The 15,182-nt window shown below is 47.5% G+C and overlaps 5 protein-coding genes across 6 annotated transcripts; 4 read left to right on the forward strand and 1 right to left on the reverse strand.

Annotated features, from left to right (window-relative positions):
* The first annotated feature begins 23 nt into the window (after positions 1-23).
* LOC112349875 (pentatricopeptide repeat-containing protein At5g27110-like) lies at positions 24-2,888 on the forward strand. Its single transcript, XM_024685054.1, has one exon. It carries the CDS (start codon positions 24-26, stop codon positions 2,886-2,888), a length of 2,865 nt encoding a protein of 954 aa, XP_024540822.1.
* Positions 2,889-2,895: 7 nt separating this feature from the next.
* LOC9646852 (inositol-pentakisphosphate 2-kinase IPK1) lies at positions 2,896-4,700 on the forward strand. 2 transcript variants are annotated; one of them, XM_024685013.1, is made up of 7 exons: positions 2,896-3,012; positions 3,081-3,281; positions 3,373-3,517; positions 3,578-3,627; positions 3,682-3,792; positions 3,853-4,488; positions 4,542-4,700. In XM_024685013.1, the coding sequence occupies exons 1-7, from the start codon at positions 2,905-2,907 to the stop codon at positions 4,641-4,643; spliced, it is 1,353 nt and encodes a 450-aa protein (XP_024540781.1). In that variant the 5' UTR covers positions 2,896-2,904; the 3' UTR covers positions 4,644-4,700. The 2 variants fall into 2 exon arrangements, with proteins under 2 accessions (XP_024540781.1, XP_024540780.1); XM_024685012.1 differs by having other exon boundaries at positions 3,373-3,627.
* A 57-nt stretch (positions 4,701-4,757) lies between these two features.
* Positions 4,758-5,842, forward strand: LOC9646853 (elongation of fatty acids protein 3-like). The gene has a single exon (XM_002979965.2). The coding sequence runs from the start codon at positions 4,789-4,791 to the stop codon at positions 5,656-5,658; it is 870 nt and encodes a 289-aa protein (XP_002980011.2). The 5' UTR covers positions 4,758-4,788; the 3' UTR covers positions 5,659-5,842.
* Positions 5,830-7,794, forward strand: LOC112349876 (pentatricopeptide repeat-containing protein At4g02750-like). The gene has a single exon (XM_024685055.1). The coding sequence runs from the start codon at positions 5,830-5,832 to the stop codon at positions 7,792-7,794; it is 1,965 nt and encodes a 654-aa protein (XP_024540823.1).
* LOC112349877 (pentatricopeptide repeat-containing protein At4g02750-like) lies at positions 7,791-9,386 on the reverse strand. Its single transcript, XM_024685057.1, has one exon. It carries the CDS (start codon positions 9,384-9,386, stop codon positions 7,791-7,793), a length of 1,596 nt encoding a protein of 531 aa, XP_024540825.1.
* Positions 9,387-15,182: the final 5,796 nt, after the last annotated feature.

A 15,182-nucleotide genomic window follows, 5' to 3' on the forward strand; every position in this document is an offset into this window, starting at 1 on the left:
TCCTAGGGTTCTTGAGAGAATGAATGAGATACTGCAATGCCGGCAGGGCCAGGCGCGGGATCGCTTGGATTTCCAGGTATTTTGGCGAGCCAAGCGATGGCGCTGGCCCGGCGGCAGAGTTTGTTGCGGCATTGAGGGCTTGCGGCGTCTTGAAAGATCTGGAACTCGGCAAGATCATCGCGGGCAAGGTCGGCAAGATAGACAAGTATGCCCAGACAGCGATCATCGATATGTATTCCAGGTGTGGAGAGATTGGAGAAGCTCGGAAGTCCTTTGACAGTCACATCCAGTGCCGCGATGCTGCTCCCTGGAACGCGATGATCCTGGGATACGTGAGGAACGATCGGAGCTCTCTGGCGCTGGAACTGTTTGCCAGGATGAGAGGATCGGCTTGCGAACCAGATGGTCGATCGTTTTTGGCTGGATTGGCGGCTTGTTCTAGCCTGGCAACGAAAGAACAGGGAGAGCTCATCGATGGAAAGCTCGTCAAGCTGGAGAGTTTGGCAAGAGGGATGGCTCTCTACTCTGACGCTGCGAAGAAGGGTTGTCACACAGAGATCTTCGTCGCGAACTCCATGCTGGATTTGTGTGGGAAATGCGGGTGCTTGGTGGACGCTCGCAAGATTTTCGACAGCATGGAGTGCCATGACGTGGTTTCGTGGACGTCTCTGCTCTTGGTCTACGTGGAGAACTGTGAAGAAGAAATCGCGCTCGAGTTGATCGAACTTATGGAAGGCAGTGGATGTTCGCCAAACTCTCGGACGTTAGTAGCCGGATTGATGGCTTGCTCGAGCTTGGCAGTGAAAGATCCGGGCAGGAAAGAAGGTGGCAGGCTTCTCAAAGTGAGGTGTTTGGAGAAAGGCAGGGATTTGCACCGTCGAGCAGTGGAAAGTGGCTGCGGGGGTGATGTTTTCGTGGCCAGCGCTCTCATCGACATGTACTCGAGGTGTGGAAGCTTGGAGGACGCCGAGAACGCCTTCGCAGCTATCACACCTTCTCGCGACCCGGTTCCGTGGAACGCACTGATCCACGGGTGTGTTCTCAACGGCAAGAGCGAGCTGGCTCTGGAGAAGTTCCAGCGGATGAAAGCCACTGGCTGCGCTCCAAACGATCGAACTTACGTTGCCGTGCTCACGGCTTGCTCGAGCTTGGCCGCTGCTTCCAAGGACGAAGAAGAAGATGGCCGAGCTTTCTCCAAGGCGAGATGCTTGGAGAAAGGACTGGCAATCCATGCCGAAGCTGCGAAGTCCCAGCTCGATTCAGACGCCTACGTCGCGAGCGCTCTGGTGGAGATGTACGCCAGGAGTGGAAGCATGGAGGACGCTCTTGCGGTTTTCCGGAAGATGGTGCCATGCCCGACGGTGGCAGCTTGGAACTCGATGATCCTGGGATATGTAGCAAGCGGGGAGAGCGATGTAGCTCTCAAGTTCTTCGCCAGCATGGACGAGCGGCCGGATTCACAGAGCTTCGTAGCAGCGATGATGGCAGTGTCGAGCTTAGCCGCGAGAGAAGAAGGGGACGATCATCGGAGAAGGAAGAGTTTCTGGCTCAAGGGAGGGATTGATCTTCACGATCGAGCAGCCGAGCAGGGGTATGATTCCGACGTCTATATTGCATGCACGCTGGTGGATATGTACTCCAAGTGTGGCAGCATGGATCGAGCTCGCAGAGTTTTTGACGAGAAGTGTGGAGCTGGGAATCCAAATCTCGATCTAGCGAGCGTGAGCGTGGTGGCCTTGAACGCGCTGCTGCTGGGCTATGCCGAGAATGAAGAACCCGAGCTGGCTCTGGAGATCTTTGAGCACTACGAAGAAACGTCCCAAGTTAACGAGAGAACATTTGTAGCGGCGATGGTGGCGTGCTCGAGCATGGTGGAATCGATAGAAGGGGTTCCCGACCGGCGAAAGCTTCTCGAGAGAGGGAGGAGGATCCACTCAAGAGCCAGGAGGAAGTTCTTCGATGACAACGTCTTCGTCGCCAACTCGCTGGTGGATTTCTACGCGAAGTGTGGCAGCATGGCCGATGCGCGAGCGGTGTTTGATGGGAGAGCTCGAAGAAGAAGAATCTCCTCGCCGGTTCCATGGAACTCGATGATCCTGGGATACGCGGCCAGCGGCGAGAATGAGCTAGCTCTCGAGCTCTTTGCGTCCATGAGAGCTGAAAGAGTAGCGATGGATGCTAGGACTTACGTCGCGGCTCTCTCGGCGTGCTCGAATATGGCGGCTCCCCAATCTGGAATAGCGATCCACGCGGAGATCTGCCGGCAGGGACTCGAGAGCCGGGAGTTTGTGGCGAGCTCGCTCGTGGATTTCTACGCCAAGTGTGGGAAGATGGGCGCTGCTTGCCAGGTCTTTGATTCGATCGCCACGAAGAGCACGGTGTTGTGGAACGCGGTGCTTGCTGGCTATGGCTGCCAAGGAGATTCTTCCCGGGCACTGGAAACTTTCCAGAGAATGGTCGATGAAGGCATCGAGCTGGGGAGTGTGACGCTTCTCTCGATCCTCACTGCGTGTAGCCGTGCTGGCCTGGTAGAAACTGGCAAGAAAATCTTCGCGCGCATGGAATTCCAGCCTCGAATCGAGCACTACCAGTGCATGATCGATCTTCTCGGGCGCGCGAATCGCTTGGAGGAGGCTCTAGCAATGATCCGGAGCATGCCCTACGACGCTACAGTGGTGTCGTGGACGACGCTGCTTGGAGCCTGCGAGAAATGGAAGAATGTGGAGATTGGAGAGCTCGCATTTCGATCGCTAGTGAGCTTGGATGAGAATCACGGCGCAGCGTACACATTGATGGCGAAGATTTTGGCTGGATCGGCAGGAATTCCTCCTCCTCGCGGGAAATCGCAAGAACTAGTAAGAAATATTTCCACCAGGTATAAACCCTAAACGAAGGCCTGTTGGAATGCATGCTTGGGGCGATGGCGCTCTAAATGCCGCCGGCGACTGGCGCTACAAGGGAGAAGGCGCATCCAATGTCGTGCTCGACTATCGTGGATCGGATTCACAGCTCGTAAGTCTGGATTTCTTTCTTTCTCGGGATTTCGATAGAATGCCGCCAAGCGAGCTTCTTCCATGCAGCTTGGAACAGTGCTGAGGATCCGGAAGGCGCCACTGCGAGAGAATGGAGGGGGGTGCGCTCCTGTTCTCTCCGATCTGGAGAGAAATCTCTGGAAAGATTGGCCTGCCGTGGCGTCCTCGAGCAACGAAGAGGAATTGCGCCACGTATACGTGAGAGATGTGATGCGGCCATTGCTGGGTGAGGACTACGTTGATTCCGGGGTGTGTGTTCTCTACTAAGATTTTTCTTTCTATCCTTTCTCATTCTTCTCGAGAGATGAGATGCGTCTTACGCGAAGTTTTTTTCTTCCAGGTAATCGTCCCAGTGTCGAGAAAGTTTTTGGAGGACGTTTCTCAACACATTCGAGCAAATCGACCAGCATGGAGAGCTGAGGAAGCCGACCTGGATTTTTCCAGCAAGAACGTTCTTGCCGTGTGCGACCACACCTTGTTTCCAGGTTTGTTTCATTGCTTGGTGTTTGACTTGGAGAGTTCTAAGTGCACCATCTCTTTTCCAGGCGTGAGAGCGAATGAATCCGACTCTCCCACCTTGTCTATCGAGATAAAGGTCTGGTTTCTTCTTTCTCTTGTGGTTTTAGTGATGGCCAGGCTTTTTTTTCAGCCCAAGTGGGGATACTTGCCACAGTCCGATGCCATTTCAACCGAAAATCACGTGAAGAAGGTGGTTTCCCGCTTCGCAATGCACCAGCTTCTCAAGTTCGTTCAAGGCAAGGTATGCAAAATTGATTCTTTCACCTAGCTAGTATGAACTTCTTTCTTCTTTTGTCTACAGATACGAAGCTCTAGCTCTTACTGCCCGCTTGACCTCTTTTCTGGAACGCGCGATGGAATAATCAAGGCTTTGAACGCCTTGTTCAAGAGTCCTCAGAACAACTTACGGGTTTTCAAAGACGGCAACAGGATCTTCACTGGAAGTGTAGACGGTGCACAGGACTCGACTGACAGCAGTGCGAGCCGTGATCTTCTAGAAAGATCTCTGGTGGACTTCACGGATTCTGTGACGGGCCAAAGGTTGGACGTACTCGAGAAGCTGATAGCGGAGATCTTGCACAGCAGCGAGACCCTGAGGAAGCTGTTGCAGACACAACAGCTTGACAGTTTGGACATTGAAGGCGTCATACACCTGTACTATAGCTTCGTGGGGTTGCACTGCCCGGAGTGTGGATCCGACAAAACAGGATGCTCCATCGATTCGGACGTTGACAAGCGATCCGTTTTATTCGCAAGCCACCACTCCATGCCAGCCGATGAGCAAAGACGAAATCTCTGCAAGTTTCTTATAGCCGCCACTGCGAAGGATTGCAGCCTCATGGTCACCTTAAAGCCGCTTGACGATTCCATCGTTGCGTCGTCCGTGACCAGGAGCATCATCTCTTGTCCAACGACTGGAAGATCTTACGTCTACAAGGTATAGTCTTTACTCCCCATGATGAGAGTCATTTGACAAGCTTTACTCCGCAGATATCATTCTTGGATCTGGATTTGAAGCGGCTGGACAAGATCCCTCACTACTTTCGCTTGGACCAAAGCATTGTCAAGTTCTATGCAGAGCACACTACATGAGACTAGGCCAGTCGAATCTTTGAATAACTGTGAGTTTTGGACGACCTTCTTTTCTCACATTGCCTTTTCTCCTTTGCTTTCAGAAAGTATTTAGGGGTTAAGAGAGCGAGAGGCAAGGGAAGCAGCAAAAAAGCTGAAGAGGTAAATGGCCGCCAGTGCTACCAATGCTTTCAATGGCACTGCCTGGCGGAGCGTCCGCTCGAGCATTCGCTACTGGGCCGCGGAGCACCCGCCGGTTGCCAGATTCCGATGGGACTTCAACACCTTCGGTGCGTCGTGGACGTTCCTGGTCGCCTCCGTGCCGCTCTACCTCTCGCTCGTCCTGCTGCTCAAGCTCCTGCTCAGCTTCCGCAAGAGGCCGGTTCCATTGGGTCCGGTGCCAGTGCTGCACAACATGGTTCTCGTGGTGGGATCTGCGGCCATGTTTATCGGCTGCCTCCAAGCTACGGTGATTGAGATCCAGGAGAACAGGTGGCTATGGAACAAGAAGAAGGGGCTCAACTGGCTACTGTGCTTCCCGCTGGGGACGAGATCCGTGGGGAGGGTCTTCTTCTGGTCCTACGTTTACTACCTCAGCAAGTTCTACGAGCTGCTCGACACCGCTATCCTCATCCTCCGCAAGAAGCCGCTGACGTTCCTCCACGTCTTCCACCACTCGACCGTGATCGTGATGTGCTTCTTTTGGCTCCAGTTCACGCAGTCGCTCCAGGTGATCGCGCTGCTCACCAACACCGGCGTTCACGTCGCCATGTACACGTACTACTTGCTGTGCAGCCTCGGACTCCACCCGCCATGGAAGAAGATGGTGACCAACTTGCAGATCTATCAGTTCCTCTTCAGCTTCGTGGTGTCGCTGGCGATGATGGTGCTCCATTTGGGGGGCGAGGGCTGTGCTGGGATCGGGGCTTGGTCCTTCAACTTTGGTTTCAACATCATCCTGCTCATGCTCTTCGCGAATTTCCACTCGCAGCAGTACGGGAATGCCAACGGCCAGGGAAAGAAGAAGAGGATGTAGCAGCAAGTAAGCCATCTCTTTCCTTTCACTATAGCTCAGTAGCTCTGTAGAGCTACGCTCTCTCTCTCTCTCTCTCTCTCTCTCTCTCCAGCTATTCTTCCAGCTCCATCGTTCCTTTTTGTTCTTCGCTTTTTCTCTTGGAAAAGAGCGATGATCTCTTCTTGAAGTTGGATGGTTTACGCAATAGCTTGCTCGTCACCTCTGCCTGGATCTAGTCTACCGCCTCGTAGCTTCGCTGATGGCACCCCCACGACTTTCCACCAGAACAAGATGATCGAAGCCTATGGAAAGTGTGGAAGGCTCGAGGATGCTCTCGACGTCTTCCACGCCATTCAAGACAAAGATTCCTTCTCCTGGAACCTAATGCTCGCTGCCTTGTGCCGCGCCGGGGAGCTCAAAAATGCCAGGGCCTTGCTGGATTTTATGCCAGAGAAAGATCTGGTGTCGTGGAACACGATGCTCGCGGCATACGCCCAAACTGGGCATCTTGGTCTAGCCGAGGAGATCTTTGCCGCAATGCCGTTTTGGAGCCTGGCCACGTGGAATGCCATGCTGGCAGGGTACGCAGAGAACGACCAGCTGGACCAATCCCAGCGCGTCTTTCGGGCAATGCCGGAAAAGAATCTGGTAACGTGGACTGCCTTGGTCACAGCACTTGCCAGGAACGGGCATTTGGAGGATGCGGCGTCTGTGTTTGGAAATATGCCAGTACGGAACGTGGTGTCGTGGAACGTTATGCTCTCTGCGTACGGACAGAACTGGCAGTTGGAAAAGGCCCAGGCCGTGTTTAACAAAATGCCCGAGAGGAGTTGCAAGAGCTTCAATGCGATGCTCTCGGCATATGCCGTGTATGGGCATATGGAAGAGTCGAAAGCGTTGTTTGATGGTATGCCACAGAGAGACATTGTGAGCTGGAATGTCCTGATTGCGGCGTATGCTCAGAATGGTTACGTTCTTCGTGCTCGAGAGATGTTTGAAAAGATGCCCGAGAGGAATCTTGTGTCGTGGAATTCCATGGTCTCTCTTTATGCCGACGCTGGAAAAATCCAAGAAGCGGAGGCTTTTCTCGATAGCATGAGCGAAAGAAACGTAGTTTCGTTTAACGCGTTGCTTTCAGCATATGCCCAGAACGGGCAACTTTTGCGAGCCAAGGACCTGTTTCGGGAAATGCCGTACCACAGCATGGTGTCGTGGAACGCCGTACTGTCCGGGCATGCACAAGACGGAAGGCTTGACGACGTGGTCTCCCTGTTTCGTATTATGCCGTACAACAACCACGTGTCGTGGAATGTCCTCGCGACGGCAAACGCCATACAGGGAAATCTCGAAGAGACAAAGAGAATCTTCGATGGAATGCCACAGCATGATCCGTACTCTTGGAATCTAATGTTGTCGGCTTTCGGGGAGAAAGGCTATCTGGAAGACGCGAAAAGAGTTTTTTACGCGATGCCAGTGAGGAACACAGTGTCGCTGTGCGCGATGATCTCTGCATATGCCCGAAATGGGCATCTTCACCAGGCAAAGGAGTTGTACGAAACCATGCCGAGGAAAAGCCTCTTTGCGTCTTGCTCCATTGTCACTGCTCACGTCGAGAATGGACACCTCGAAACAGCGGCAAAGATCTTCGATGCGATGCCCGATAACGATGATCCGGTTGCCTATGCAGCGCTGCTTGGAGCTTACGCTCAAAATGGACACTCGACTCAAGCGTTCCAGCTCTTCCACCGGATAAGTTTGATCGACTCACACTCACACCAGCAAGCGAATCTCACGTCGATTCTCATCGCTTGCACGCACAAAGGCAAGCCGATCCTTGGGAGGAACTGGTTTGCGTCGATGAGACAAGACTATGGCGTGGAGGCCACCAAGCAGCACTATTGCTGCATGGTCGACTTGCTCGCTCGAGCTGGATACCTGGATGATGCCAGGGATTTAATCGGTACCATGCCGTATGTTCCAGACATCTGGGAATGGACGAGCTTCCTCGGATCTTGCAGAAGTTACCGAGTCCATCGTCACGGAGCTTTTGCTGCAAAGAACTTGCTACATGGATCAAACTGGAGCGACGAGGCTCCGAGTTATCTCCTGCTCGCAAGCGTGATCGGAGGTGACAGTGGAGGAAATCATGATACTTAACCGTGATCGTCTCCACGAGACGAGGTGATGTTTCTAGCCATCACGTAAGCTCTCGAGTTTTGTGGATCCAGCTCGATCAACCGCTGGGCTGCGAGATAGGCACGGTCTTGGTCACCGTGGAATCGGCTGGCACCAAGAACACACGTCCACTCGAGAACGTCCGCTACAAAGGGCATGGTTTCGACGAGCTCCACAGCCGAAGCCAAGTGACCAGAGCGGGCAAGCAAGTCGACCACGCAACAGTAGTGTTGTTTCGTGGGAGTGAGACCAAAATCCGTGACCATGGAGACGAAGTGGCACATTCCATCGTAGAGTTTTCCTCCGTGGTTGCAAACTGGAAGAACTAACGCGAAGGAAACTTGGTCTGGAAGTTGAGTGAGCCTTTGCAAGTGGAAGACGTGAAGAGCATCGTCAAGGAAGCCATTGTGGTGGTAAGCTGCGACCATTGCACTGTGAAGAACAACGTCGGGGTCTGGGCTTTCATCAAAGATCTGTCTCGCCTGTTGGATCTTTCCGTGCCGAGCATAAGTGACCAGCATTGTCGTCCATGACACTGTATTCTTGTAGGGGATTTCAAGCAAGGTTTTCTTGGCATTGTGGATACATCTCGCCTGAGCAAACGCTGCTAGCAAGCAGTTCCATGAGATGGTGTCTCGAACGGGCATTTCCCGAAACATTTGCTGGGTCTCCTCAAGATATCCGTTTTGAGAGTACGCAGTGAGCATCGAGTTCCAGGAGAGAGCGTTTCTTTCCGGCATAATTTCGAAAACTCTTTTGGATTTGGAGACAATGTGATGTAAAACATAGGCATTCAGCATTGAGTTCATGGTGACAAGGTCGCGCTCGGGCATGCTAAAGAAGATAGTCTCAGCTTTATTAATATGCCCATCTTGGGCAAATGCTGCAATGACGGTGTTCCACGAAGTTATATCTCTTTCGGGCATTTCGTACAGCATTTTTTCTAAATTATATTGTAAAAATGACGATGCAAAACAATCTAACATAGAATTGTAAGAAACTATGTTTCTCTGAGGCATATCACAAAAAGCCTTCCATGCTTTGTCCCTATGCCCGTTTCGGGCATAGGCTCCTAACAAAGACGTCCACGAGATAACGTCGCGCTCGGGCATCTCAATAAACAGACCATCTAATTGATCCACATTCTGGCAAAAGGCTGCGAGCATTGAGTTCCAGAGGATCAAATCCCTGAGAGGAGCCTCATCAAACAACCTCTTTGCGTCATCAAGATACCCAGAATGGGCATATGCAACGAGCAAAGTTGTCACGACCATCAGAGTTTTAACCGGCAGCGAATCAAAGAAGCCCTTGGCATCCTCAATTTTGTCGTTTCTGGTGTAGACGATGAGCATCTGGTAAGAGGTGTGATCACTTACCACTGCCATGGATTCATAGACTGATCTAGCATCACCGACGCTGCCACATCTTCCAAACATGTCGATGAGCCTGTCATGCACAAATGCATCGTCACGTCCAAGACAAGATTGGAGACTGGTGTAGATCTTCGTGGCTGCTCTAAGGCTGGAGCATGATTCTATGAGCTCCAAGCAAGCACTTCTGCTAAAATCCTTCATTCCGCTACAAAGGACTTGCATTGAAATGAAACGTCAACTAAAGTCAACTAAATGACCATTATTGACGATTCCATTAAAAATTGACTTGCATTGGCAGTTAATGCATTTTTGCTGCCGCTTTTTGAGCCAGATACAAGCTTGCCAAGCGAGGAGACTCGATTCCTCTTGGCTCAATGAATCCTAGAGTCTCATTCCCAGTGCTTCCCAGCGATTGTATCGTGTTTCCAATGGCCCAGTTTGCTGCTTGTGGAGGTTTCACAACTTCCAACACTTTGGTGTGACAGTTCCACACAACACTAAATCCAGAAGTATAGCCATGATGTTTGTATGGCCTATTGCGCAGGCTGATCGTCCCATTTTCAAACTTCATGCTGTCATACAGGATCCCAGTTGCAAAATGAGCGTGAGGCTCCGCGTGTGAGCTCCCATATGCGGTGCTGTTAAAGAAAACATTTGGACCATTTGCTTGGTCCCGGGTCATGTAGCTGAACTGGGAGCTTCCTCCTTGGATGACGCTGTTCTTGACGAGGATCTGGGAGCCTGGAAAGGCAATGGCGAGATCAGCAAATTTTGGACCTTTCATCGGGCCCGGAATAGTCCGGATGAGATTCAAGCCCTCGACTGTGATCCTCTTTCCAGTGACAGTCATGGTATCGCCTCCAAAGTCGACAGCCACGACATTTCTCACCCAAGAGTCCTCCACCTGAGCGATGTTGAGAAAGGTGCCACGGCCGACAGGGAGAACTTTGTCCTGGACAGCCTTGAAGTTCTCGAGACCGACGTGGGATACTCGTCCAGAGATCTCCACCTTGACCAAATAAGCCGGCTGTGACGAGCTCAGGTACCTGAGATCAACACGAAATGGAACCGGGATGTCGAGAAACACCATGTTCTTTTCGCCGTTAACTCTGGAAACTCTGCGCTCGATGGAAGTAACCGCAAAGTTTCCCCATCTCTCGCTCATATTCATCATCTGGATCCACCTGGAAGTCATCGGCCAGACGATCGAGACGAGATCGCCGGGTTTGAATCCACAAGACGAGTCGAGCTTCACATAGTTAGAACCGGAGGGAACAGTCTCGACAATAGCAGCTCTGTGACCAACCTCTGTGATGGTTTGCTGTGGACTCTCGACTGAGAACAAAGCGTGGACGTCCATGCCATCCTCGGCTATGGAAACATTTGCGTGGAGGATGGTTTCGCTACTGCTGCTCCCGGTGATGAGAATTCCACTGGTGTTGATGGTGAAGTGGTGGCCTCGAACGTCGAAATTTCCACTTGAGAGCTGGATTGCTCCCCGGAAACCTGTGCAGGGATCGAGTGGCAAGGAGGAGAGCTCGTTGATGGCATGCTGGATGGATTCACCGTCGCTCTTGTTGGTGTCTTTACAGTTGCGAGCAGGATAGAGGACAACTTTCACTGGTACCTCTGGCAGTTTGGCATCTCTTCCCAAGTATCCCACCGACGAAAAATCCATGATCGTGTCACCTGCATTGGTGGGTTTGTAGACGAGTTTGCTGGTGTTGGCGTCAAGAGATACCCAGTAGATTGGAACGCCTTGAGTTACATGTAGGCAAGAAAATATTGCGATCATGAAGAGCACAGAAAGAGCCATTTTTGCTCGAGCTTCCCTGATTTTTTCTCTTTGATTCATAGTTCGTACAGGAAATGATATAGTCACTCTTGCTTTGGACTTTAGCCTGGAACTAATGACAACGTCATGTCTGATGAAAAGATCGAGACAAAATGCAGGCCAAGTGAGAAAGACTTTTAACTTAACCATCATTTTCAAAGTGATGAAACCTCGTCGTACATGTGGAATAATTTTCCTCTTGGAGATTCTGGAAATGGATTGTGTCGTGGAATGCTCTGGACCAAACTGGCAATTGAAAAGGCTTAATCTTGGGCAAATGCTGCAATGACGGTGTTCCATGATGTTCTATCCTGTTCGGGCATTTTGTAAACCATTACTTCTAAATAGAGGACGAATCATGGCATCTCGCGAGGTCCAGAAAAGAAATCTTGATTAATAATCTGATTATTAGCTGAAGGCTATAAACACGATCACTAACACCAGCTATTTACTATTAGTAATGGGATTCAAACCCATGCCCTTGCAGACTAGTACCTGAAACTAGAGGCTTAGATCAACTCGAAATTGTACAAATGCATTTTCACATCCAAGGTTTATCATTGTTAGCACTTGATTGAAACCAATTTCTTTGTAAACTGACTATGCCTACAGTGGATAAAGTGTAAGAAAACCAACTATGTCTACTATGGACAGTGATTATTGAACATTTTATTTGATCTAATTGAATTATAAATTTATCATTTGGTAAATTGATTAATCAATTCATGAGCTTATATTCATGAGTTGATTTATCACTTCATGATGTTTCTGGGTTGCCTATATTTAAAATTTTGAACTAAATATAGTTATTAATATATCTAGCTATTTTTCTTATTTTAAAATTAACTAATATCAATATCAAGTATTGAACCTTAATTCTACTGTAAAAACCTAAATAAAACCACTTATTCATAGGGGTTTAAATATAAAGGGAAAGGGTTTATAGAAAAAAATTAATCTTTTCTAATGCATTGTGCAGAAATGACAATCTAATGGACAGTCTAGATATTATAGCATCGTTGCTTGATACTCACTTGGAATTTAAAATTGAAAAAGAGAATTCAAAGCTCAGATAGGCTAAAAATATTTGGAAGATTTTGCATGATCAATGAGTTCCTTCCACTTCCATGACTAATATCCAGCTGCATCACAACAAAAGAAGACTATGAACTTGAAAGTCAAATTAAAAGATATTTAGGGTTAAGTGTATTAATTTTAAATAGTATTGGGTTGAGTTACGATACTTGAGGTTAAATGTTCTTAAATTTGAATAGTGACCTCTTAAGAAGTATAAATTTAAGAATTTACACTACTAAGATGTGAATGCAACCTATAAAAGCCTTAAGGAAAGAATACTAGCCAGAAAAAAAAGCACCATAAAGCAAGATATTTATATGAAATGTTACAAGCCTTAAACCAACTCCTCTCTACACTCTAAATATTAAACACAACATCCCAGCCACAAATGCTTAATTGCAAGTCACTTTAAGCATTATTAAAGATCCTTTCACACCACCTAACCACCTCACCTCCAAACCTTATACCATGAGTTTTTTTGTTTCCTAACATTAAATAACACAACTATATCACTCTATAGCCATCTTGGATGTAATGTTTATTACATTCTACACACCTATTTGATGTTATCTTTTGCATGCCTAAAGGTTGAAGTCTTGCTTTACTTCTTCAGCCCTTTATAGAACCTTCACCATCATACTTGGAAACTTAACCAAAGTGAAGTAGTTGGTCTAATAATTCTCCAGTATTTTAAACTCTATGATTTATAATAAATTCACCAATAAACTATTATGATCAATCAACTATTGAATTGATGAAACAAATCATCAATTATCAAAGCATTCATTGATCAATTAAATCATGAACTGATCAATCAACTCATGATTTGATCAATTTATAATTCAATTTAACTATAATTGATCAATAATCAAGCACACTTTTTCCACTATAGCCTTCTTTACTGGATAATTCAGCAAGATGGCTTGGTGTTGCAAAATGTTTAAGAGTGTGTTCATTCACACATTGGCAATTTCATTTTTAGACAGCTGAATTTCTTATTGAAAAGCTGATAGATAACACTTGAATCAGTTGTAACTTATCATGTCATGATACAAGCCTGCCAAGAATTGCGGGACTTGTTTGGGTTGGGCAGAATTAGGTACCCAGGCGAAAAATGGGCCCCTTGCCCTAGTGGGCTTGCAAGAGTTTTGTAAACTCTAGAACCAAGATGGAGATCTTAGTACAAACAAAGCAAGTGAAGATTGAAAGGCTTCGGAATGCACTTCTTGCTTGCTGTGGAACTATGGATACAATCCTTCAGGAGGAGGAAGAGGAAGAGGCGGAATCCAGCCGGCACTCTTCGGCAGACGAGAGCTCCGATGACGAGGTACGAATGGTGCTTAATACCAGTGGATTCTTTTGCACAGGAGAACCACTACGCAAGTTTTGCTCAATGCTCAGTGCTTGGGCCCTGGGGCTGAGCTAGAAGTGAGAAAGTTGTGGATCTCTGCTTGTGAGCATTTGTTTTGAACAGCAACAACAACTGACCAGTTGTTTTGAAGTGCAAAGAACAATGTCCCTTCATTGTATGCAACAGTTTGTTTTAGAAATTCATCACATCTGGCAAATGCATAGTTTAACTACAAGACTTCACAATTGTATCTTTCACCAACCAATCCACTCTAATCTTCATAGGTATTACTTTATTCTCTTCTTTTCCTTCTGTTGAATCACTTTTAGTTCTTGTTCAACAACAAAAGCATTTGTAGATTGTGGTGGCTTCTTCACATCTTGCCCAGAAACATCTTATAATGATGGCACAACACGCTGGACAATGGCCTTCCTCATGCCTCAAGTCTTATGCTAAACCTCCCAAGGTTGTGATCTTGTGAGAGAAATGATACCAATCAAATTAATTGCTATGGCAAGTTTCACCTGCGGAAGTATCTCCACAGTTATAAGTACCATTGGCTGCTTGGATAAAAAATGTCAATGGGGAACTCTAGATGTGTGATTGGCTTGGATTGGTCTTTAGAGTTTAGTTCTGTTAGGTTGATTTTATGTATACTGTTCTAGAAGGAATAGGCCAGATTACTTGACATATGAGAAAAAATTGGTATGTAAGGATATGTCAATATGGTCATTACCCTTAATTTATTAACTTAAGTTTTGAAGAATTTTCGTAAGTTTAAAACTTAACCCCCTGTTTACCTTAAAGTGTTTTGATTCATACTTTAACAAACCCTTGTTGAATCAAGTCTCCCCCTCTAACTCCCATCTTTCAAGCTCCAAAGCCCCACAATTCATGTGGGATTTTGATTGGTCCCAGAATTTTTCACAAGTTTTCGCAGAATTTCTCGTGGCACAGTGCAAAGATCCTTCATGGGTCATCAAGCACTAGAAGAACATTTAGGTGTGAGATTGGAACCACGATAGAGAGCCAAAAACAGATCTAGCGACTGGTGGAGGTCAATTTGAATGAGAGATCCCTTGATCTAGAGCTGATTGAAGCATGCTGAGTAAGAGAGAGTTGGATAGGTTGAGATCAAGTGGCAGTGCTAGATTTGCGCACTATCTTGCGTGATTAGCAGCCCAAATCTCCTTGCAGCAATCAAAGAGCTCTTAATGGAATAATGGCAAGTTAAGTGACTTAACTTCTGTAGCTTCCTAAAATTTAAGGGTAAAGGTAAATATAAGGGATATACATAAGCATTGATACATAGCTTAAAGGTTTATGTGAAACCAAATTACTTAAACAATCACTTTTAACTTTAAGGGTAAGGGTCAGTGCAAAAAAGCCCTAATACCAAAGTAATATTATACTCATAGTTAGGCATACAATGGTCCAAATGTAGGTAGAGGGTTTGGCACTGGATGATAACCAAAACTTATCATCCAAAATTGTACTGAAAATATTGGACCAAAGAAGCATGCTTTCCATTGTGAACAACCTTATTAAGGAATTTGAAGTGATTTTTTGTTTTGACTAGTTTGATTTGATGTGGAAGTATTTTTTTAAATAACAAAACTTTACAGTGGAACATTTTTGTTAGTTCTCATATTTTTGTTCAGAAGTTTCAATTTTTGCAGCTGCTTTTTGGGCCAAATACAGACTTGCCAAGCGATGAGACTCAATTCCTCTTGGC

The sequence above is a fragment of the Selaginella moellendorffii genome, unplaced genomic scaffold (genome assembly GCF_000143415.4).
Source record: "Selaginella moellendorffii unplaced genomic scaffold, v1.0 SELMOscaffold_43, whole genome shotgun sequence".
Lineage (NCBI taxonomy): Eukaryota > Viridiplantae > Streptophyta > Lycopodiopsida > Selaginellales > Selaginellaceae > Selaginella > Selaginella moellendorffii.

Bases quoted from the DNA above. Each gene is read 5' to 3' on its own strand.
- LOC9646852 (XM_024685012.1), top strand. From the start codon at position 2,905: ATGCATGCTTGGGGCGATGGCGCTCTAAATGCCGCCGGCGACTGGCGC. The intron at 3,628-3,681 runs GTCTGGTTTCTT...CTTTTTTTTCAG, and splicing joins CCTTGTCTATCGAGATAAAG to CCCAAGTGGGGATACTTGCC. The intron at 4,489-4,541 runs GTATAGTCTTTA...TTTACTCCGCAG, and splicing joins GAAGATCTTACGTCTACAAG to ATATCATTCTTGGATCTGGA.
- LOC112349875 (XM_024685054.1), top strand. From the start codon at position 24: ATGAGATACTGCAATGCCGGCAGGGCCAGGCGCGGGATCGCTTGGATT.
- LOC112349876 (XM_024685055.1), top strand. From the start codon at position 5,830: ATGGTTTACGCAATAGCTTGCTCGTCACCTCTGCCTGGATCTAGTCTA.
- LOC9646853 (XM_002979965.2), top strand. From the start codon at position 4,789: ATGGCCGCCAGTGCTACCAATGCTTTCAATGGCACTGCCTGGCGGAGC.
- LOC112349877 (XM_024685057.1), bottom strand. From the start codon at position 9,386: ATGAAGGATTTTAGCAGAAGTGCTTGCTTGGAGCTCATAGAATCATGC.